This window comes from Carcharhinus amblyrhynchos, chromosome 6, assembly GCF_965287045.1.
Source record: "Carcharhinus amblyrhynchos chromosome 6, sCarAmb.v2.hapA, whole genome shotgun sequence".
Classification (NCBI taxonomy): Eukaryota; Metazoa; Chordata; class Chondrichthyes; order Carcharhiniformes; family Carcharhinidae; genus Carcharhinus; species Carcharhinus amblyrhynchos.
The window spans coordinates 449,501-474,211 of record NC_137329.1 but is presented as its reverse complement, the minus strand read 5'-3'; the positions used below and the strand labels follow the sequence as shown (position 1 = coordinate 474,211).

Sequence of the window (24,711 nt, the reverse complement as noted above, 5' to 3'; positions counted from 1 at the left end):
GGGGGGCAGTTTAGATCAGAATTGAGGAGGAACTTCTTCACTCAAAGGGTGGTGAATCTCTGGAATTCTCTGCCCGTTGAAGTGGTGGAGGCTACCTCGCTGAATATATTTAAGTCATGGGTGGATAGGTTTCTGCTAGACAAGGGAATTAAGGGGCAGGCTCGAAGGGCGAGATGGCCTACTCCTGCTCCTATTTCTTATGTTCTTATGTTATGGGGAGAAAGCGGGAAAGTGGAACTGATTCACTTCAGATCAGCCATGATCTTATTGAATGGCGGGGCAGGCTCGAAGGGCTAGATGGCCTACTCCTGCTCCTATCTTTTATGTTGCAACTCAGAATAATCAGGGCAGAAGTATTTTTTGGAATTGGATACATTTTGAATACTCAAATAAAAAGTTCCCCTCATGTTCTAAATGGAAGTATTGTATTCTTTAATTACTCTAAGTAGCAAAGCAACATCATACATTAAATGTGCAGCTGAGATATTTCCTTAAATGTCCTGAAGACCCATTATATTTGCAACACAGTCTGGACCCACAGCTATTGGCTTACCCCTAAAGTAGGCTCACACTATAAGAATGCTGGCTTGGTTGATGCAGCTTCCTCCAAAATGTCCACTTCATGTTAGCTAGCTTATGCTTGCAATGTTTATCAGTGATGGGCAACCTAGGCTAATGAACGGGCTGCATGAGTGGCCCTCCTTAAATTGAAATCATTTTGTTCCATGAATAAGATTAATACACATAAACTATTTCAACAAGTTACAGGAAATGCTTAATCATTTATAATCAAACTATCAACTTTAAAATGGTAAACAAAAGTAATATGAACACTTTGGAAGCAAAGGGAACTCACAGCTCTCACGGGCAACATTGTTTGAAGTCAGCATGCACCCCACTTATACTTGCTTTGTGTGTGCACCACTTCAATCATATCAGTAGGAAAAGAAACTACATGGATGGAAACCAGTGAAATTTGGCAACCCTGTGCGTGAGCAACAGTCAAAAAAAAGTCTCATGGGCCACACTCAGAACACAGATGGGCCCCATGTGGCGCCCTGGCCGCAGACTGTCCACCACTGGTTGAAACCACGAGAAAGCTGGGGCAAGATTGGCAATTTAACTTTCAGAATATATCACTGAGCACTTTAGGACTGCAAGTTCATCCACTCTACATTGCCCTGCGAAAACAACGTGCAGCTCAAAAATTCTACTTGTATTCACAGAGCATTAAATAGACGAGTTCAAATGTTGAAAGGCATTATCTTGTATGGGCAAGGGGGTGATGTTGAGCTTTTAAAAAAGAGACAAAAATAAAGGCATTAGACAATTAGTTAAGACTTAGAGTGACAGTTGACACATTCGCACCTCAACTTTTTTTTAAAAAAGCACAACACGGAAGACATATTGCATTGAAATTGCTCACATTAGTTAAGCCAAAAGCAAAGTCAGGAAGTGGGCAGCCATTTCAACTTCACGTAGCTAGAATGTGGATCCCACAAGTGTTATAACTATAGGAAATTTAGAAATTTCAGAAAGAACCAATTTATCAGGTTGGGTTTCAATTAGTCCAACCCTCAACTTGTGATATTCACAACTGAATTACTCATGTGCAGCAATTCCAAAAACACTTAACGATATAATTAGATTTTGTATACTTTATTCTCTATTGCTCAATAGAATTCTGATGTTAAAATTTAAAGGCTGCTGGATTATAGAACCTTAGTGGAACTCTTTGATGCAGAAGGCCGTGGAGGCCAGGTCATTGAGTGTCTTTTAAGACAGAGATAGATAGGTCCTTGATTAATAAGGCAATCAAATATCAGCCATGACGGAATGGTGGAGCAGACACGACGGGCCGAGTGGCCTAATTCTGCTATCTTATGGTCTTACAGTGCAGGAGGACATTCAGCCCATCGAGTCCATACCAACCAAATGCCACCCAGGCCATATCCTCATAACCTCATATATTTACACTAGCTAGTCTTCCTGACACTAAATGATAATTTAGCACAGCCAATCCATCTAACCTGCACATGTTTGGACTGTGGGAAAACCAGAGCACCTGGAGGAAACCCACGCAGACATGGGGAGAATGTGCAAACTCCACACAGGCAGTGACCCAAGCTGGGAATCGAAGCCCCGTCCCTGTCACTGAGAGGCAGCACTGCTAACCACTGTGCCACCGTGGGTTCCACTGCCAATGTGTGAATTGAAAAATTTAAATAAGCAGTACAATAACCCAAAAGAGGAATTATACAGTGAAAGTTAACGAAAATTCCACTTCAAGGGGACGTCAGCAGATAAGTCATGGTGGACATTGCTGTACAATAGCACAGATCAAGCACATACAACTCTGTTGTGAATCTCTTGTGACCATAATTTTCAGTTAAAGCCACGAGGACAGAATCAGCAGCAATAAATTCCAAATGCTTGCACGCAAATGCAAAATGTAATTGTATCAGATCTTAAGAAAATTAGCTGCATTTCTTGCAACAGTAATTACTAAGAATTCATATGCCTTTGAAGAAAAAGAATCCATGAATTTTCAGGAACTGTAAATTGTATCCAAAGAATTCTACTTGTTTCCATTGTTAAGTGTACTGCATTAGCGCAAACAAGTGTATACATAATAAATATTTTATATATAAAATGGGTCTGTATCATAGTTCATGCTGTACAATTTCATAAAGCACCATGTACTAAAACCGCCAACTAAAGCCAAACATCATGAACACACATGTCATATGATATACAAACAAGACCAAACTGTGCAGTATACAAATGTCTTCATACAGAAGGCATGTAGACAACTAATTTTCAGCTTGAATTACCATGCATTTCTCAACTGAGTGGATTAGAATAATTTTAAAATCCTCTAAAATTATGACTGCACGATAATAATTAGAATATCAAATTTGAAATAGAACATTTTGCCACTAAGCAGCCTTCGAAAGAAATGCAGTATATTAATCAATCATTAACTAACTTACTTCCCAGTCTTATTTTGCCTTTTGTTCCATTAGGAAAAGGTTGTGAATTTTGTTCCACCTGAATTGTACTTAATTAAACTCTGTGACAATCACAGTGGGGTGACAGAATGGTTATATTTGAAAAATATGGTCCTAAGTAAAACAAGCCAATAAATTAATGGGGATTTACATCACATTTCAGATGGCAAGAGGTTGGCTCTCCATTATTACACAATACAATGACTTAACAGCTTTTAGTTACATATGATTCCTAACGATTATCCTTGTAACAAACTACTAAGATGACTGCTATCAGCAGACCAAAAACACTTGCATCAGATTTGTTACAACAATCAACCTCACCTTCAAAACCACCAGAGGAATGCACTTTATACAAATGACACATTTACTGATATTTGGTTGAGTTGCATTCTCATCACTGACACTCAGGTCTGAACTACAGATTTTATGGCTCAAAAGATCATGTACCAATGTTCTGCCCTTTCACTAAAAGCAGCAGAAACAAACCGAAAATATCACAAACTTCTATTCATAAATCAGCAACTGCATCAGCAAAAAGTTAACATGCAGTGTTAATTAGTTAAATGTGATTTTTCAGCAACTATACTCTTAGAATTTGTAAACTTGCAAAAACAAACTGTGCCTTACTGCTTGAAATGCAGCTAATTTCCCAGAAAGCCAGAGTGAACGAATGGAAACGGACAGAGGAAAAGGCAGACTCCACAAGACAAAAAGAAATCAGCAACAAGCTGCAAGTGTGCAACACATCTTTATTGAAACTTTCTCTGATGCAGCAACATCAATTTACAAACTCAGACTTCTCGGGAGCTCTGAAAGGCAGAGAAGAAAAAGAAATACAGCCTCAAGTTTAAAAACCAGTGAATCAAACATCCGCAAATGAACTTTATCAAAATATTCCCAGAAAGGGACAAGTGGCGGCAGCATAAAGATGGAAGTAAGAAACTTTTTCTTTTTTTTTACAAAAAAATAAATTAAGGAATTTTCAAGTTTTCAGGAACAAAACTGACATACCATTTGCTCTCTTAACACAGGCGTCTCTCTCTCTCTCTCTCTCACGCTCTATGTAGATGCAAACTACCAGAAACAGTTTCTGCTCAAGAACTGAACGTGGTTATTTATAAAGCTGGGTTATTTTTGTTCGAAGCTGACAGAGTGAAAACAAAGATTAAAGCTTCAACAAAAATGTTCTGGGTAGGATATTTGAGTAGAGTTTGTGTGGCCTACTTTTACAAATACATTTTTACTTTGTCAACTCCCTCTAAAATGAAGCAGCACTGTCGCTGTGAAAGACAAAATTAAGCACTGCCCAATATTTCACTTTCTCCAGTCCTTCATTAGGAGCGCATCACTTGAGCATTACCTCGAGGAGTGCCCCGAGGTCCACCGGGTCCAGAGCCACGCTTGAAATTTTGTTGGTATCCGTCCTACAAAACAATATATACTCTTAAGTTCCATTTTTCAAATCAGATAGAAATACAATGGACCTCTCAAAAAGTAAGGCTGTTTACTGTTAAAAGGATTGATAACCCAGTTTCATTTACAGGCCATTTGTGTGAATTGTGCACAACAGAAGTGCCCAAAGGTTCAATCTTTGTGGTTTGTGGAGGTACAAGGTGGGGTATCTCAATGTAGAATTCCCTTAATATACACCTTACCCAAAATTGTTCATCTTGGTGTTTTAATTTAAGAGTTATCCACCAAGGAGGACAGCACCAATAACAACCCCTTCAAGCCCCAATTAAACCACTGGAGAAAAACAAACAGGATCAACATTCAGCTCAGCATTCTGAGGCTGGATTAGGTGTTTTTTTAAAAAAATGTACATCTATAGAAATTTAATTTGGACCAACATTCAGCTTTATTCATGTTACAATGGTTATGGGTTTCACTGTCATCAGAACATTTTGATCATGCTACTTCAGGGCAAAATCTGCTGACATGGGAATATTGGTTTCAAAAACACTTCCAGAAAAAATATAAATGGAACCCTAATTCAAAATTGAGACTATTAAATGTATAATCAAATCAGCGAGAAACCTTCAGATTTTTCTTCCAAAGACACTGATTAGAACCTTTGCTAAACCACAAACATCTAGTTCAGATTGCTTTAAGAGAACATTAATTCCAAAGTTTGTGCAGGTGTTAAAATTAATTGAAGTGACTGAATCTAACTGCTTGGATGTTAGAAAATATTTTCATCTTGTTAAATGGAGTTCTTAATTAATCAATAGCTCTTCAACTCATCTACCTTCATCTAACCTACTTGGAAGTTTTCATTAACAATTAGTTATAATTAAAGGTGGCAGGGTGAAATAAAAAATATATTTCATCACAATTGCAGGCTTCAACAGAAATGATAAACTGAGGGAAACTGTCATACAATAGCAAATGCAAGATTGTGAATGAATCAGGTCTAATAAATTACAAGTTAAAAAAAACTTTCAGCAGTTGTCTTGGCAGTTTCATTAATATAAAGCGAAAGATAATTTGTGACTTAGAATTCAATATGCCCATTACTCATTTTGCTGCCCTGAATTCAATTTTTACTTCAAGGGTTTGATCAATTTCACAAGTTCTCCAGGCAAAACATTACATTTCACTAATACCAATATATTTTCCAAAGTGAGAGTGCATTTCCATTGTGAAATATGGTTCTTTAATGCATCTAATACAAGTGCTTCAGGCTTTCATTTTTTGATTTTCTTCCTTGAGTGCATTCTCCCTTAAATGTGGCCTTTGTGCCACTGGGATGAGATTGACGGTTTGCTAAATAATTCCAACGCTAAAACAGGCTGGTACTATTGAGTCATATACTCACAAACCAATAAAAAGTCTCATGGTTGATCCATTACTTAAGAGTCTGGGTCCTCAAAAATTAAGTATCCGTTCCGAAACTGACTTTAGATATTTTCTAGCACGTCAGACTGCTTTTGGAGCGTAGACAGCTAAAAAATAACTGAAGAAACACTTACACGCTGGTAGCCAGAGTTCGAATAGTCACGAGGGGCAGAAAATGGAGATTGTCCATAACCACTGTTTGGAGTGTTTGAAAATGTAGGGCGGTAGCTTTCATATCCACCTGAAACAAATATACCTAGTCAAATATCAAACACTAACAAGGATTTTTCTGAACTGGATCATTTCAGCAAAACTATGATGCAACTTGTGAGCCATTTCATTTTGATCATTTATGAACATATTTATACCACACCGTTAATGTAAAAGTAGGTTCAAGGCGCTTCACAGTTATAAATTTAAACACTGGGGCCAAGTTAGTCGATACAAGTAAAAGCTTGGTTTAAAGAAATGCTTTAATGGGAGAAATACAAATAGAATTTGAGATGTTGAGAAAGCAGTTCAAGATAGCGCTACTAACAGGGGAGTGATTAAAATTGGAGATGTCCAAGATGATGAGCACAGATACGATGGAGGGTTTTGGGGCTGCAGGAAATTTAGAGAGCAAGGTCATGAAAGGTTGTGAAAACAAGAATGACAACTTTCAAGACATTGCTTGACCAGAAACCAGTGTGAATCAGTGAGCGCAGGGATGATAAGTGAGCAAGGTTTAATGTGAAATAAACAGGGCAATATTATCTTGGATGACTGGAAGTTTATGGTAGATGGTATGTAAGGACAATGAGGATGTGCTGGAATAGTGAAGTCTAATAAGGCATGAATGAAGGTTCAGCAGATGGGTTGAGGGAGGGGCAAATTTGATGTTAGGGAGGTGGAATTAGGCAGCCTTGGTGATATCACACATAAGTGGTCAGTTTTTCACCTGGGGGGGGGGGTCACAAAGATGCAAACAGTCAGCTTTAACATCAGAAAATTGCCAAGGAGAGAGATGTTGGAAGCAGGGCAACAAAGACAATGGCTTTGGTTTTGCCAATATTTAACTGGGAGGAAATGTCTGCTTCTCTAGTATTGAACGTCGAATAAACAATCAGATAATTCAATAACAAAGGAAGAGTCAGAGGTGGTGGTGGTGAGGTCAAGTGTAATCAGCATATCTGAAAGTTACAGATTAGGTAGATAATGCAACCACGAGTGTAGTCCCACAAAGCTGGATAGCTATGGAGAGGTGTTGGAAAAGATGTTGTGGTCAACCTTATTAAAAACTGCAGGCGAGTCAAGGAGTCACAGGATATCACACCTCTTTTACAAGAGCCATTTCAGCAGTGCTGATAACAAAAAAATTTGAAGAATTCCAATATGCAATATCAGAGATGAGAATGCACTTGAGGGGTGACAGAACATTAAGGATGGAGAAGAAAGGGAAGTTAGAGATGACATTGATGAGCATAAAATTATTTTGAAAATTATAGTTTACAATTTGAACAAAGTTGTTGGAGGCATTTAAGAGTGAAAATTGATTCAATACAAATCCATGCAGCATTTGCCATTTTAGAAGACAAAGAAACAAAGCCTCCATCTTGATGTGAAGATTTTTTGCGATACAGTATATGGGTTATTTGAGTGTTTAAATTCAAAATTGTGTCTGTCTTGGCCTTTTATCCTTAACTCTTAAGATGGATAAGAATTTGCTGCCGAAGTCTGAGGTTAATCATAGAATGCTTATCGAACGTAAGAAATAGGTGCAGGAATAGGCCACCTAGCCCTTCGAGCCTGCCCCGCCATTCAATAAGATCATGGCTGATCTGAAAGTGGTTCAGTTTCACTTACCCACCTGCTCCCCATAACCCTTAATTCCCTTATTGATCAGAAATCCATCTACCTGTGACTTCAACATATTCAACGAGGTAGCCTCCACTGCTTCAATGGGCAGAGAATTCCAGAGATTCACTACCCTCTGAAAGAAGTTCCTTCTCAACTCTGTTCTAAACTGACTCCCCCTTATTTTGAGGCTGTGCCCTCTAGTTGTTTCCTTTCTAAATGGAAATCATCTCTCTACCTCTACCCTATCGAGCCCCTTCATTATCTTACATGTCTCTATAAGATCACCCCTCGGCCTTCTAAACTCCAACAAGTACAGGCCCAATCTACTCAATCTCTCCTCATAAGCTAACCCCCACATCTCCGGTATCAACCTGGTGAACCTTCTCTGTACTCCCTCCAAGCCAATATATCCTTTCACAAATAAGGGGACCAAAGTTGCACACAGTACTCTAGTTGCGGTCTCACCAGTGCCCTGTACAGTTGCAGCAAGACCTCCCTGCTTTTATATTCTATCCCCCTCGCTATAAAGGCCAACGTTCCATTCACCTTCTTGATCACCTGCTGCACCTGCACCTGCAAACTGAGTTTTTGTGATTCATGCACAATGACCCCCAGGTCCCTCTGCACAGTAGCATGTTGTAATTTATCACCATTTAAATAATAGTCCATTTTACTATTATTCCTTCCAAAGTGTATAACCTCACACTCGCCAACGTTATATTCCATCTGCCAGATTCTCGCCCACTCACTTAGCCTATTCAAATCTCTCTGCAGACTTTCCACGTCCTCCATGCACTCGGTCCCCTCCTCCAGATCGTCTATGTATACAGTGAACAGTTGAGGCCCCAGCACCGATCCCTGCAGCACATCACTAGTCACCAACTGCCAACCAGAAAAGCACCCATTTATTCCAACTCTCTGCTTCCTGTTAGCTAGCCAATCCTCAATCCACGCTAACCCCCAACTCCGTGCACCTTAATCTTCTGCAGCAACCTTTTGTGAGGCACCTTATCGAACGCCTTTGGGGAATCTAAAAACAGCACATCCACCGGTTCCCCTCTATCAACCGCACTCGTTACATCTTCATAAAAATCCAGTAAATTCGTCAAACACGGCTTTCCCTCAATGAATCCATGCTGCATCTGCTTGATCGAACCATTCTTTTCCAGGTGTCCTGCTATTTCTTCTTTAATGATGGATTCCAGCATTTTCCCAACTACGGACGTTAAACTAACCGGCCCGCAGTTACCCGCCTTTTGTCTACTTCCTTTTTTAAACAGCAGCGTCACATTAGCTGTTTTCCAATCAGCCAGCACTTCCCCAGAATCTAGCGAAGTCTGATAAATTACTAACGCATCTGCTATTACTTCTGCCATTTCTTTCAATACCCTGGGATGCATTCCATCCGGGCCTAGGGACTTGTCTACCTTTAGTCCCATTTGTCTACCAAGCACGACCTCTTTAGCAACAGTAATTGTTTTAAGGACCTCATCCCCTACAGTTCCACGACCGTTAATGTTCGGTAAGCTGTTTGTGTCCTCAACCACGAAGACCGACACAAAAAACTTGTTTAAGGCCTCAGCCATTTCCTCGTTTCCCATTATTAAATCCCCCTTCTCGTCTTCTAAGGGTCCAACATTTACTTTAGCCACTCTTTTCCTTTTTATATATTTGTAAAAACTTTTACAATCAGTTTTTATATTTTGTGCAAGTTTACTTTCATAATCCATCTTTCCTTTGTTGTTTTTTTTTAAAGTTTTCCCAATCTTCTAATTCCCCACTAGTTTTGGGCACTCTGTATGCATCGGTTTTTGGTTTAATACTCTCCTTTATTTCTTTAGTTATCCACGGCTGGTTAGCCCTTTTCTTACATTCCTTCTTTATCACCAGAATACATTATTGCTGCGTACTGAGAAAAATCTCCTTAAAAATCCTCCACTGTTCCTCAGCTGTCCTACCAACTAGTCTGCGCTCCCAGTCTACATTAGCCAATTCTGCCCTTGTCCTATCGTACTTCCCTCTGTTCAAGCAGAGGACACTGGTTTGGGAGCCTACTTTCTCATCCTCCAACTGTATTAGAAATTCAACCATATTGTGATCACTCATCCCATGAGGATCCCTCAAAAGACCTTTAATTCTACCTGTCTCATTACACAGGACCAGGTCCAAGATAACTCACTCCCTCGTAGGTTCTGAAACATACTGTTCCAGGAAACTAACCTGACAGCATTCTAAGAACCTTTCCTCAAGTCCATCGCATCTGACTCGAGTCAACCAATCAATATGCAGGTTAAAATCCCCCATGATTATTGCGATTCCATTTCTGCACGCATCCATTATTTGCTTGTTTATAGCCCGCCCCACCTCAAAATTACTATTTGGCAGCCTATAGACCACACCCACCAGTGACTTTCTCCCCTTACTATTCCTTATCTCCACCCACAACGATTCCATGTTTTGCTCCTTAGAGCCTATATCGTCTCTCACTGCTGCCCTGATGTTATTTTTAAATTAGCAGAGCCACCCCGCCTCCTTTTCCTTCCTGTCTATCCTTATGTTTGATACCCCTGGATATTCAGTTCCCAGTTCCAGTAACCCTGCAACCACGTTTCTATAATGGCCACTGTACTGATTTGTGCCATCAACTCATTCACTTTGTTTCGAATGCTACATGCATTCAGGTAAAGTGTCTTTATGCTAGCCTTTATCTGGATACGATTTGTTGAAACGCGACTAACCTCTCCTGAGCCCTCGACTCCTTTAACTAGGTGAATGTCCTCATTATTAACCTGCACTCTTACCCTCTCCTTTACCTTTGATTTTGTAATTCCCCATACCCTGAACCCTCCCCCCTGCTATTTAGTTTAAAGCCCTATCTACAGCCCTAGTTATACGATTCGCCAGGACTCTGGTTCCAGCACAATTCAGACGAAGACCATCCCATCTGAACAGTCCCCATCTTCCCCAATACTGGTGCTTGGGTCCAGGATATCTCATTTGGGCTGCAGAGGAACTTGGAGTAGGAGGGTAAGAATCCCGTTGTCGTGGTCCACGTTGGTGCCAGTGACACAGGTAGAACAGGAACAAAAGGTTCTGCAGAGGGAGTATGAAAAGCTAGAAGCTTTGTTCTATGATTGTCCCATGAATTCAAACCCATTAATTCCACACCAATGAGCCACGCATTCACCTCCTTAATCTTATTGACCCTGTGCCAATTCGCTCATGGCTCAGGTAGTAATCCAGAGATTATCACCTTGTTGGTTCTGCTTTTTAATTTAACTCCTAGCTTTTCATACTCCCTCTGCAGAACATTTGTTCCTGTTCTACCTATGTCATTGGCACCGACGTGGACCACGACAACTGGATTCTTACCCTCCCACTCCAAATTCCACTGCAACCCAAATGAGGCATCCTGGACCCAAGCACCACCCAACACAACCTTCAGGATTCTCGATCCTGGTCACAAAGAACAGTGTCAATGCCCTGAACTACACCATCCCCAATTACCACTACATTTCTTTCTACTTCCTCTACTTCAACAGCTCCCTGCACCACAGTGCCGTGGGCAGTTTGCTCGTCCTCCTTGCAGTCCCCGTTCTTGTCCACACTGGGAGCAAGAATCTCAAACCTGTTGTACAGATTCAGGGACTGAGCTCTTGGAAATCTACCTCCTGCATCCCTCTTCCTGCCTTCTCCCACCCGCCCCACTTCCTGCCTCACTCGCAGCCACCCCCTCTTGTCTCTGACCCCCGGATGAATTAATTACTCTAAGGGATGTGACTATCTCCTGAAACACACTGTCCAGGTAACTCGCGCCCTGATGTATCGCAGTGTCCAAAGCTCAGAATCCAGCTCATCAACTATACTGCAGAAGGTGGCCATTTGGCCTGCCATGTCAAAATTTCAAAACAGATTTCAGAATCCTTTGTCCCATTAGACAGGCAGTCTATACTGACTGTGTTTGACCTTACAAATGTAAATAGTGTTTTGGAATTTGGTCTCTGCCAGCACAGGGTCATTAGCACATTTTCAGGGATAACATGATTGTAGTTCTAAATGCCAGGATGTTCCTCATGTTTGAAGCATAGCCAGTAATAGATTCAGTCATTTTAAAGCCTTTGTCCAGTTATATACCAGCATGACTAATTTATGCATATTTTATTAGAAAGAGTGAGGTCTTAACTCTGGGGTATTATTCTTCTATGCTACGTAGACATTGCTGGCAAGGTCACCATTTAATGCCCGTCCCTCAATGCTGCTGAGGAGGAGATGATAAGCCACCTTGAACAGTTGCAGTCGATTAATGCAAACTGAAGGAACAGCATCTAATCTTCCGATTTGGCACTTTACAGTCTTCTGGACTTAATGAGTTCAACAATTTCAGACTAAGAACAATGAACTCTCTCCTCCACCTTGATCACTTTTTTTTTTAAATACTTTTTTTTCCGTCCTATAACTACCACCCCTTAATTTAAAGCTGTCCCCTCGTATTAGCCATCACCATCTGAGGAAAACGTCTCCCACTATCCACCCTATCTATCCCTCTGATCATCTTGTATGCCTCAATTAGGTCATCTTGTAACCTCCTTCTCTCTAACGAAAACAACCTCAAGTCCCTCAAATTCCTCATAAGATCTTCCCAACATGCCAGGCAACATCCCGGTAAACCACCTCTGCACCCTTTCCAATGCCTCCACAGCTTTCTTATAATGCGGCGACCAGAACTGTATGCAATACTCCAAGTGCGGCTGCACCAGAGTTTTGTACAGTTGCAACATGACCTCACGGCTCCGAAATTCAATCCCTCTACCAATAAAAGCTAACATACCATACGCCTTCTTAACAACCTTATCAACCTGGGTGCCAACTTTCAGGGAGCTATGCACATGTACACCGAGATCTCTTTGCTCGTCAACACTACTAAGAGTCCTTCCATTAGCCCTATATTCTGTACTCCGGTTACTCTTACCAAAGTGAATCACCTCACACGTTTCCATATTAAACTCCATCTGCCACCTCTTGGCCCAGCTCTGCAGCTTATCTATGTCCCTCTGCAAACTGTAACATCAATCCTCACCGTCTACAACTCCTCCAACTTTGGTGTCGTCAGCAAATTTACTAATCCATCCTTCTACACCCTCATCCAGGTCATTTATAAAAATGACAAACAGATCCCTGAGGTACACCACTTGTAACTGAACTCCAGGTTGAATATTTCCCATCAACCACCACCCTCTGTCTTCTATCAGCTAGCCAATTCCTGATCCAAACTGCTAAATCACCCTCAATCCCATGCATCTGCATTTTCTGTGGTAGCCTACCATGGGGAACCTTATCAAATGCTTTGCTAAAATCCATATAAATCACATCAACTGCCTTATCCTTATCCACCTCTTTAGTCACCTTTTCAAAAAACTCGATAAGGTTTGTGAGGCACGACCAAAGACAGTAGGACTAGGGGGCACAGCCTCAAGATAAAGGGGGGGCGGTTCAGAACGGAGTTGAGGAGGAACTTCTTCACTCAAAGGGTGGTGAATCTCTGGAATTCTCTGCCCGTTGAAGTGGTGGAGGCTGCCTCGCTAAATATTTTTAAGAAGCGGGTTGATGGGTTTTTGATAAGAGAGGGGATTAAGGGTTATGGGGAGAGGGCGGGAAAGTGGAACTGAGCCACGACAGATCAGCCATGATCTTATTGAATGGCGGGGCAGGCTCGAAGGGCCAGATGGCCTACTCCTGCTCCTATTTCTTATGTTCTTATGTTCTTACCCTTCACAAAGCCATGTTCACTGTCCCTAATCAATTTATTTCTCTCGAGACGATTATAAATCCTACCCCTTATAATTCTTTCTAAAACTTTGCCCACAACAGAATTAAGGCTTACTGGTCTGTAATTCCCAGGATGGTCTCTACTCCCCTTCTTGAGCAAGGGGACATTTGCTATCCTCCAGTCTTCTGACACTATACCTGTAGTACAGTAAAAAGTCTGACAACACCAGGTTTTAGTCCAACCAATTTATTTGATAATAAGACCTGCAGGTCTTGAACAGCAGGTTAGGTGTAAGGATTCGCATTCTAATCAGTAATCTCTAAACTGTCTGTGCTTTATATGCTCTGTCTGAGGCCAGAACTCTCCATTCACCTGACGAAGGGACTAACCCCGAAAGCTTGTGAGTCTATTATCAAATAAATCGGTTGGACTAAAACCTGGTGCTGTCAGACTTTTTATTGTGTTTACGCCAGTCCAACGCCGGCATACCCACATCAAGACTATACCTGTAGCCAATGACGACATGAAGATCAAAGCCAAAGGCTCTGCAATCTCCTCCCTAGCCTCCCATAGAATCCTCGGGTAAATCCCATCCATTTATCTATTTTCTATTTATCTATTTTATCTATTTATCTATTTTCATACTCTCAAGAACTGCTAACACCTCCTCCTTATGTACCTCAATCCCGTCTAGTCTAAAAGCCTGTATCTCAGTATTCTCCTCGACCACACTGACTTTTTCCTGCGTGAATACTGACGAAAAGTACTCATTCAGTGCCTCTCCTATCTCTTCAGGCTCCATGCACAACTTCCCACTGCTGTCTCTGACTGGCCCTAATCTTGCCCTAACCAACCTTTCAATCTTGACATACTTGTAGAAAGCTTTAGGGTTCTCCTTGATCCTATCTGCCAAAGTCTTCTCATGTCCTCTTCTAGTTCTTCTCAACTCTCTCTTTAGCTCCTTCTTGGGTAATTTATAACTCTCCAGTGCCCTGAGCCTTCACGTCTCATCTTTACATAAGCCACCACCTCCCTATTCACCAGAGATTCAACTTCCTTAGTACACCACGGTTCCCTCGCTTGACCAGTTCCTCCCTGCCTGACAGGTACATATTTATCAAGGACTCGCAGTAGCTGCTCCTTGAATAAGCTCCACTTTTCAGATGTTCCCAGCCCCTGCAGTTTCCTACTCCAACCTATGTATCCTAAATCTCACCTAATAGCCTCATAATTACCTTTCCCCCAGCTATAACTTCTGCCCTTTGGTACATGCCTATCCCTTTCCATCACTAAGGTAAACGTAACCAAATTGTGGTCACTATCACCAAAGTGCTCACCTACCTCCAAGTCTAACACCTGGTCTGGTTCATTACCCAGTACCAAATCCAATGTAGCCTCACCTCTTGTTGGCCTATCTACATACTGTGTCATGAACCCTTCCTGCACACATTGGACAAAAACTGACCCCTCTAACGTGCTTGAGCTATAACTTTACAAATATCGATTGGAAAAGCGAAAGTCCCCCATAACAACTACCCTGCTACTTTCACTCCTATCCAGGATTATCTTTGCAATCCTTTCCCCTACATCTCTGGAACTTTTTGGAGGCCTATAAAAAAACTCCCAACAGGGTGACTTCTTTCCTGTTACTCATCTCAGCCCATACTACCTCAATAGACAGGTCCACATCAAACGTCCTTTCTGCCGCCGTAATACTGTCCTTGACTAACAGTGCCACGCCTCCCCCTCTTCTACCACCTTCTCTGCTCTGAAACATCTGAACCCCGGAACCTGCAACAACCATTCCTGTCCCTGCTCTATCCATGTCTCTGAAACGGCCACAACATCGAAGTCCCAGGCACCAATCCAGGCTGCAAGTTCGTCCACCTCATTGCGTATGCTCTTTGCATTAAAGTATACACACTTCAAACCACCCTCCCACCTGCCAATACACTGCTGTGACCTAGGAACCTTATCCACGACCTCCCTATTCTCATCCTCCTGTACATTAGAGCTACAATTCAGGTTCCCATCTCCCCTCTGAATCAGTTTAAACCCCCGCCCCCCGAATAGCATTGGCAAATTTCCCCCTGAAGATGTCAGTACCCCTCTGGCTCAGGTGCAGACCATCCCTCTTGTAGCGGTTCCACCTACCCCAGAATAAGCCCCAATTGTCCAAGTATCTGAACCCTTCCTTCTGCACCATCCCTTTAGCCAAGAGTTCAAATGTTCTCTCTCTCTATTCTTCTCCATGCTATCCCGCATGGAGATTATGGCTGATCTTCCAATTCAGCAGCCTAATCCTACTTCCCCCACCTCCTCCCACATATCGATATGGAGGGAATCAATATGAAGTGACTGGGAACAAGGAGGTTAGCTCACAAATAGAGAGGGATTGTCGACAGTGTATGAGGGAGAATAGACAGTGATAGAGAAGGTGAGTGCTCAGACCGAAGGTTTGAGAGGTGTCTATTTTAATGCTAGGAGTGCGGTGAACAAAGTGGATGAGCTTAGAGCATGGATCGCTGCTTGGAAATGTGATGTGGTGGCCATTACAGAGACTTGATGTCTCAGGGACAGGACTGGATACTTCAAATGCCAGGTTTCAGATGTTTCAGGAGGGACAGGGATGGAGGCAAAAGAGGTGGGGGAGTGGCACTGTTGATCAGGGATAATGTCATGGTTGTACAGAAGGTGGACGCCGTGGAGGGATTGTCTACGGAGTCTCTGCGGGTGGAAGTTCGGAACAGGAAGGGGTCAATAACTTTACTGGGTGTTTTCTGTAGGCCGCCCAACAGTAACAGGGTTGTTGAGGAGGAGATGATAGGGAAACAGATCTTGGAGAGATGCAATAATAACAGAGTTGTCGTGATGGGTGACTTTAATTTCCCAAATATCGATGGGAATATCCCTAGGGTAAGGGGTTTGGATGGGGAGGAGTTTGTTAAGTGTGTTCAGGAGGGTTTCCTGACACAGTATGTGGATAAGCCTACAAGAGGAAAGGCTGTGCTCGATCTGATATTGGGTAATGAACCTGGACAGGTGTCAGATCTCTCAGTGGGAAAGCATTTTGGGGACAGTGATCATAACTCTATTTCCTTTACACTAGCATTGGAGGAGGATAAGATCAGGCAAGCTAGGAAAGTGTTTATCCGGAGTAAGGGGAAATATGAAGCCATCAGGTAGGAAATTAGAAATGTAAATTGGAAGGAGGTATTCTTGGGGAAACGTACCGAAGTAAGGTGGCAGATTTTCAAGGAATGTTTGTCTGGAACTCTGCATGACAACGTTCCAATGAGGCAGGGAGGTTATGGTAGGTTACAGGAACTGTGGTGCATGAAAGTTGTAACGAATCTAGTCAAAAAGAAAAGCATACAAAAGGTTCAGGGAGCTAGGTAATATTAGGGATCTAGAAGAGTATACGGCTTGTAGGTAGGAACTTAAGGAGGAAATTAGGAGAGCCAGAAGGGATCATGAGAAGGCCTTGGCAGGTAAGATTACGGAAAACCCGAAGGCGTTCTACAAATATGTGGACAGTAAAAGGATGAGATGCGAAGGAATAGGACCTATAAAATGTGACGGTGGGGAGTTTGTATAGAACCGGCAGAAATAGCAGAGATGCTCAATGAATACTTTACTTCGGTATTCACGGTGGAAAAAGGTCTTGGTGGTTCTGGTGCAGGCTTGCGGCGGACCGAAAAGCTTGAGTGTGTGGACATTAAGAAAGAGGATGTGTTGGAGCTTTTGAATAGCATCAAGATAGACAAGTCGCCAAGACCGGATGGGATGTACCCCGGGTTACTGTGGGAGGCAAGGGAAGAGATTGCAGAGCCTCTGGCGATGATCTTTGCGTCATCGATGGAGACGGGAGAGGTTCCGGAGGATTGCGGATGTGGTTCCTATATTCAAGAAAGGGAATAGGGATAGCCCAGGAAATTATCCACTGGTGAGTCTAACCTCAGTGGTTGGTAAGTTGATGGAAAAGATCCTGAGGGACAGGATTTCTGAACATTTAGAGAAGTATAATATAATCAATAGTAGTCAGCACGGCTTTGTTAAAGGTGGATCGTGTCTTAACGAGCCTGGTTGAGCTTTTTGAAAAAGTGACTAAACACATTGACGAAGAGCGGTGGATGTGGTTTATCTGGACTTCAGCAAGGCGTTCGATAAAGGTCCCCCATGCAAGGCTTATTGAAAAAGTGAGGGGGCATGGGATCCAAGGGGATGTTGCATTGTGGATCCAGAACTGGCTTGCCCGCAGAAGGCAGAGAGTGGTTGGAGATGGGGCTTTTTCTGCATGGAGGTTGGTCACCGGTGGAGTGCCCCAGGGATCTGTTCTGGGACCCTTGTTGTTTGTGATTTTTATAAATGACCTGGATGAGGAAGCAGAGGGATGGGTTGGTAAGTTTGCCGATGACATGAACGTCAGAGGTGTTGTGGATAGTTTGGAGGGATGTCAGAAGTTGCAGCACAACATAGATAGGATGCAAGACTGGGCAGAGAAGTGGCAGATGGACTTCAACCCAGATAAATGTGTAGCGGTACATTTTGGCAGGTCAAATGGGATGAAGGAATATAATATTAAGGGTAAGACTCTTAGCAGTGTGGAAGATCAGAAGGATCTTGGAGTCCACTCTCAAATCGGTTTCGCAGGTAGAGGATGTAGTTAAGGCGGCGTATGGTTTACTGGCCTTCATCAATCAAAGAATTGAGTTTAGGAGTCAGGAGATAATGCTGCAGCTGTATAAGACCCTGGTCAGACCCCACTTGGAGTACTGTACTCAGTTCTGGTCGCCTCATTACAGGAAGGATGTGGAGGCTATTGGAAGGGTGCAAAGGAGCTTTACAAGAATGTTACCTGGATTGGGTGGCATGCCTTATGAGGATAGATTGAGACAGCTTGATCTTTTCTCCTTAGAGAGACGAAGGATGAGAGGGGACCTGATAGAGGTTTATAAGATGATGAGGGGTATTGATCAGGTGGACTCTCAGAGGCTTTTCCCCAGGGCTGAAATGGCTGCCACATGAGGACACAGGTTTAAGGTGCTGGGGACTAGGTACAGAGGAGATGTCAGGGGTAAGTTTTTCACTGAGGGTGGTGGGTGAGTGGAATCGGCCGTCATCGGTGGTGGTGGAGGCAAATTCAATAAGTCTTTTAAGAGACTTCTGGATGAGTACATGGGACTTAATAGGATTGAGGGTTATAGGTAAGCCTGGTAGGTAGAGATAAGATCGGCGCAACTTGTGGGCCGAAGGGCCTGCTTGTGCTGTAGTTTTTCTATGATTCTATACCCTTTGATCCCCTTCACCCCAACAGCTATATCAAACTTATTCTTGAAAACATACAATGTTTTGGCCTCAACTGCTTTCTGTGGTAGTGAATTCCACAGGCTCACCAATCTGCGTGAAGAAGTTTCTCCTCATCTCAGTGAGAAAGGTTTAACTCAGACTATGACAGCTTGTTCTGAACACCACCACCATCAGGGACATCATTCCTGCGTCTACTCTGTCTAGTCCTGTTAGAACTTTATAGGTTTCGTGGAAACCCTACAGTACAGGAGGCCATTCAGCCCATCAAACCCTGTACCAAACACAATCCCACCCAGGCCCTATTCCCGTAACTCCTCATATTTACTCTGCTAATCCCCCTGACACTAGGGTCAATTTAGCATGGCCAATCAACCTAATCTGCACATTTTTGGACTGTGGAAGGAAACTGGGCACCTGGAGAAAACTCACACAGACGCAAAGAGAATGTGCAAACTCCACAGACAGTGACCTGAGGTCAGAACTGAACCCGGGTACTGAGGCAGCAGTGCTAACCACTATGCCACCATGCTGTCCATTCTAACCCCTCTCATTCTTCTGAACTCCAGCAAATATAATCCTAACCTATTTAATCTCTCCTCACACATGTCTACAAATACTGCCAGACTTGCTGAGTTTTTGCAGCATTTTCTGCTTTTATTGCAGTCCATCTGCAGCATCATCATGAAGAGTTTTCCAGGAGTTTGATCCATAGCAGTGAAGGAATGGCGATATAGTTCCAAGTTGGGATGTTGTGTTGTTTGAAGGGGAAATTGTAGATGAAGGTTCCCCCTGCTTCTGCTGACCCTGTCCTTCTAGGTGGTAGAGCTCACTGGTTTGGAAAGTGCTAATGAAAGAGCACTGCTGAGCTGCTGCAATGTAAATTGTGTACGATACACATTGCAACCAGTGGACGGAATGAATTTAAAGTGATGGAAGGGATGCAGATCATACAAACTGGTTTGTCCTGGATGTGATAAGCTTCTTGAATATTGTTGGAGCTGCACTCATCCAGGCAAGTGGAAAGTATTCCATCACAATCCAGACTTGTGCATTGTAGATCACGCCTTTTCTTTTCAGGGGGCGGTGGGGGGCACGGTCAGATGATGAGTTACTGGCCACAGAATTCACAATTTTTAACTTGCTCTTGTAGGTACAGTACTTCTACAGCTAGCGCAGTTCAGTTTCCACTTAACAGTAGCTCCAAGGATGTTTATAGAGGGGGAATGCCTTTGAATGTTAACAAGAGATAATTAGATTATTTTTAGATGGAGATAGTCATTGCCTGACACTTGTGCTGCACGAACGTTACTTGCTACTCTTCACCCTAAACTGCACGTCCACGTCTTGCTGCAAGAGTCAAAGGTTTACAACATGAAAACAGGCCCTTTGGCCCAACTTGTCTATGCTGCCCTTTTTCTAAAAATCCCGAAGCTAATCCCCATTGCCCACGTTTGGCCCATATCCCTCTATACCCATTTTACCCATGTAACTGTCTAAATGCTTTTTAAAGGACAAAATTGTACCCACCTCTACTATTACCTCTGGCAGCTTGTTCCAGAAACTCATCACCCATGAAAAAAACTGCTCCTCTGGATACTTTTGTATCTCTCCACTCTCATCTCAAACTTATGCCCTCTAGTTTAGACTCCCTTACCTTTCGAAAAAGATATTGACTATCGCACTGATCAGCAGCAAACAACTGTATTGCTGAACAGAAGATGGAGGGTAAAGTCACTGGTGAATCAGCTGACGATGTTTGGGCCTAGGACACTACCCTGAAGAACTTATGCACTGATGTCCTGCAGCTAAGATGATTGCCCTTCACCAACCACAACCACCTTCCTTTGAACAAAGAAAATAACAACACAGGAACTGGCCCTTCGGCCCTCCAAGCCTGCACCGACCATGCCAAACCAAAACCTTGAGAACAAAGAAAATGATCCCGCTATTCTCATCCTATTCATGTATTTGTCAAGACGCCTCTTAAAAGTCACTACTGTATCCACTTCCACTACCTCCACCCACTATGTACAAAAAATCTGCAGTAAAAAGTCTGACAACACCAGGTTTAAGTCCACCCGATTTATTTGATAGTACACTCACCAGCTTTCGGGTTAGTCCCTTTGTCAGGTGAAACGAACCCGAAAGCTAGTGAATGTACTATCAAATAAATCGGTTGGACTTAAACCTGTTGTCAGACTTTTTACTGTGTTTACCCCAGTCCAACGCCAGCACTTCCACATCAAAAAATCTGCCTCATACATCTCCTTTAAACTTTGCCCCTCGCAACTTAAACCTGTGTCCCCTAGTCATTGACTCTTCCACCCTGGGAAAAAGCTTCTGACTACCCACTCTGTCCATGCCTCTCATAATCTTGTAGACTTCTATCAGGTCACCCCTCAACCTCCATTGTCCTAGTGAGAACAAACCAACTTTATCCAACCTCTCCTCATAGCTAATGCCCTCCATACTAGGCAACATTCTGGTAAATCTTTTCTGTACCCTCTTCAAAGTCTCCACATCCTTTTGGTAGTGTGGCGACCTGAATTGAACACTATATTCCAAAGTGGCCAAACTAAGGTTCTATAAAGCTACAACACGACTTGCCAATTTTTAAACTCAATGCCCCGGCCAATGAAGGCAAGCATGCAGTATGCCTTCTTGACTACTTATCCACCTGCATTGCCACTTTCAGTGACCTGTGTAGCTGTACACCCAGATCCCTTTGCCTATCAATACTCTTAAGGGTTCTGCCATTTACTGCATATTTCCTATCTGTATTAGGCCTTCCAAAATGCACTACTTCACATTTGACCGGATTAAACTCCATCTGCCACCTCTCCGACCAACTAATCTATATCCTGCTGTATCTTCTGTTGGTCCTCATCGCTATCCACAAATCCACCAACCTTTGTGTCGTCCGCAAACTTAATCAAACCAATTACGTTTTCCTCCAAATCATTTATATATATTACAAACAGCAAAGGTCCCAGCGCTGATCTCTGAGGAACACCACTTGTTACAGCCCTCCACTCAGAAATGCATCCTTCCACTGCAACCCTCTGTCTTCTTTGACCGAGCCACTTTTGTATCCACCCTGCCAGCTCACCTCTGATCCCATGCGACTTCACCTTCTGCATAGTTTGCCATGAGGGGCCTTGTCAAAGGTCTTACTGAAGTTCATGCAGACAACATCCACTGCCCTACCCTCATCAATCATCTTCATCACTTCCTCAAAAACGCGATCAAGTTTATGTGACATGGCCTCCCTTCACAAAACCAAGCTGCCTCTCACTAATATGTCCACTTGTTTCCATGTGGGAATAAATCCTGTCTTGAAGAATCCTCTCCAATAATTTCCCTATCACTGATGTAAGACTCCCCGGTCTGTAATTACCTGGATTATTCTTGCTACCCTTCTTAAACAAAGGAATATTGGCTATTCTCCAATCCTCTGGGACCTCCCCTGTAAGGAGTCTCACAACACCAGGTTAAAGATCAACAGGTTTATTTGCTAGCAAAAGCCACTAGCTTTCGGGCTAGTCAGGTGAGTGGAGATTATCCTCTTGTGCTTTATATTTGTATTAAAAAGCCGTGGGATTTTCCTTAACCCTGCTGGCCAATGCTTTTTCGTGATCCCTTTTAGCCTCCTTACTGCCTGCTTAAGTTTCTTTCTACTTTCCTTGTATTCCACACTTGCTTCGTGTGTTCCTAGCATCCTAGCTTTGACAAATGCTTCCCTTTTTTCTTTGACTAGGCTCACAATATCTCTCGATATCCAAGGTTCCCAAAACTTGGCACACTTATCCTTCATCCTTACAGGAACGTGCCGGTCCTGAATCCGTATCAACTTACGCTTGAAAGTCTCCCACATGCCAGATGTTGATTTGCCCTCAAACATCTGCCCCCAATCTACGTTCTTCAGTTCCTGACTAATATTGTTGTAATTAGCTTTCCCTCAATTTAGCACCTTCTCCTGAGGACAACACTTATCTTTATCCATCAATACCCTAAAGCTTACTGAATTGTGATCACTGTTCTTGAACTGCAACATTGACCACATGGCTGCGCTCATTCCCCAATACCATAACCAGTATGGCCCCTTCCCTAGTTGGGCTATCTACATACCGTTTCAAGAAGCCCTCCTGGATGCTACTTACAAACTCTGTCCCATCCACGTCCCAGCACTTAATGAGTCCCACTCAATATAGGGGAAATCTTCCACCAAAACAATTCTGTTACTTATACACCTTGCCAAAATCTGCCTACATATCTGTTCCTCTATTTCCCGCTGGCAGTTGGGTGGCCTATAGTAAACCCCCAACACTGTGGCTACACCTTTCCTATTCCTGAGTTCTATCCATATTGCCTCACTGTACGAGCCCTCCGAGGTGTCCTCCCACAGTACAGCTGTGATATCCTCCTTAACCACTGGTGCAACTCCCCCACCCCTTTTACATTTACCCTTCTATCCTGCCTGAAGCATCTGTATCCTGAAACGTTAAGCTGCCAATCCTGTCCTTCCCTTGACCAAGTCTCTGTAATGGCAACAACATCATCATTCCTAGTACTAATGCAAGCTCTAAGTTCATTTGCTTTACCTGTTACACTTCTTGCATTGAAACAAATGCACTTCAGTCCACCAGACCCTCTGATTAGAAATCCCACCCTGCCTGCTGTTTTTGAGTCTTACTGACTCTACTTTCTGATTCCCCTTCAGCTAATTCACCTTTGCTTTGGTTCCCACCCCCTTGCCAAACTAGTTTAAATCCTCCCGTATGACACTAGCAAACCTGGCCAGAATATTTATGCCCTTCCAGTTTAGATGCAACCCATCTTTCTTGTACAGGTCTCATCTACCCCAGAAGAAACCCCAATGGTCCAATATCTGAAACCCTCCCTCCTACACAAGCTGTTTAGCCATGTGTTGAGTTGCACCGTTTTCCTATTCCTAGCTTCACTTGCATGTGAAACAGGGAGCAATCCTGAGATTACAACCCTAGAGGTCCTGCTTTTTAAACTTTCTAGCAAACTCCCTAAACTGCTGCTGCAGGACCTCATCATTCTTCCTACCTAAGTTGTTAGTACCAATATGTACTGTGACCTCTGGCTGTTCACCCTCACTTCAGAATGCTTTCTGTCCATTCAGAACAATCCTGGCAATAACTTCAACCAGTGGAGACTTTTCCTCATTTTTACTGAGTCCAGTTTTGCTCGTTAAACACTTCCTTGATCTCAAGGACAGTTATTCTCACTTCTCATCAAGTTCATACTTTAATTCATGTTTGGACCAAGGGTATATTGAGGTCAGGGGTTGAGTGACTCAAACTGAGCTTTGGTGAGCAGGACACTGCTTTGTAGATGTTGCTGAATAGTAAAGGAATGGCACAGAGGTATTGTCATTGGACCAATAATCCAGAGACCGAGGGCAAGTTCTGGGGACCGATGGCAGATGCGGAAACATGAATTCAATAAAAATTTGGAATTAGAAGTCTAACAATGACCATGAAACCATTGTTAATTGCTGTAAAACTCCATCTGGTTCATTAAAGTCCCTTAGGGTTAGGGAGGGAAATCTTGCCTACACATGACTCCAGCAATAAGAACATAAGAACATAAGAAATAGGAGCAGGAGTAGGCCATCTGGCCCTTCGAGCCTGCCCCGCCATTCAATAAGATCATGGCTGATCTGTCGTGGCTCAGTTCCACTTTCCCGCCCTCTCCCCATAACCCTTAATCTCCTCTCTTATCAAAAACCCATCAACCCGCTTCTTAAAAATATTTAGCGAGGCAGCCTCCACCACTTCAACGGGCAGAGAATTCCAGAGATTCACCACCCTTTGAGTGAAGAAGTTCCTCCTCAACTCCGTTCTGAACTGCCCCCCCTTTATCTTGAGGCTGTGCCCCCTAGTCCTACTGTCTTTTTTGAGCGGGAAGAGTCTT

General features: G+C 42.9%; 1 protein-coding gene across 2 annotated transcripts in view; it reads right to left on the bottom strand.

The window, feature by feature from the left end:
* Nucleotides 1-24,711, bottom strand: part of caprin1b (cell cycle associated protein 1b) — a 237,663-nt gene that overhangs the window by 17,298 nt on the left and 195,654 nt on the right. For both annotated transcript variants that reach the window (XM_080189836.1, XM_080189837.1), the window contains 2 exons: nt 5,987-6,093; nt 4,375-4,438 (listed from right to left, as the gene is read on the bottom strand). In XM_080189836.1, coding sequence (XP_080045962.1) covers nt 4,375-4,438; nt 5,987-6,093 — 171 coding nt within the window. The remainder of the gene's footprint in view (nt 1-4,374; nt 4,439-5,986; nt 6,094-24,711) is intronic.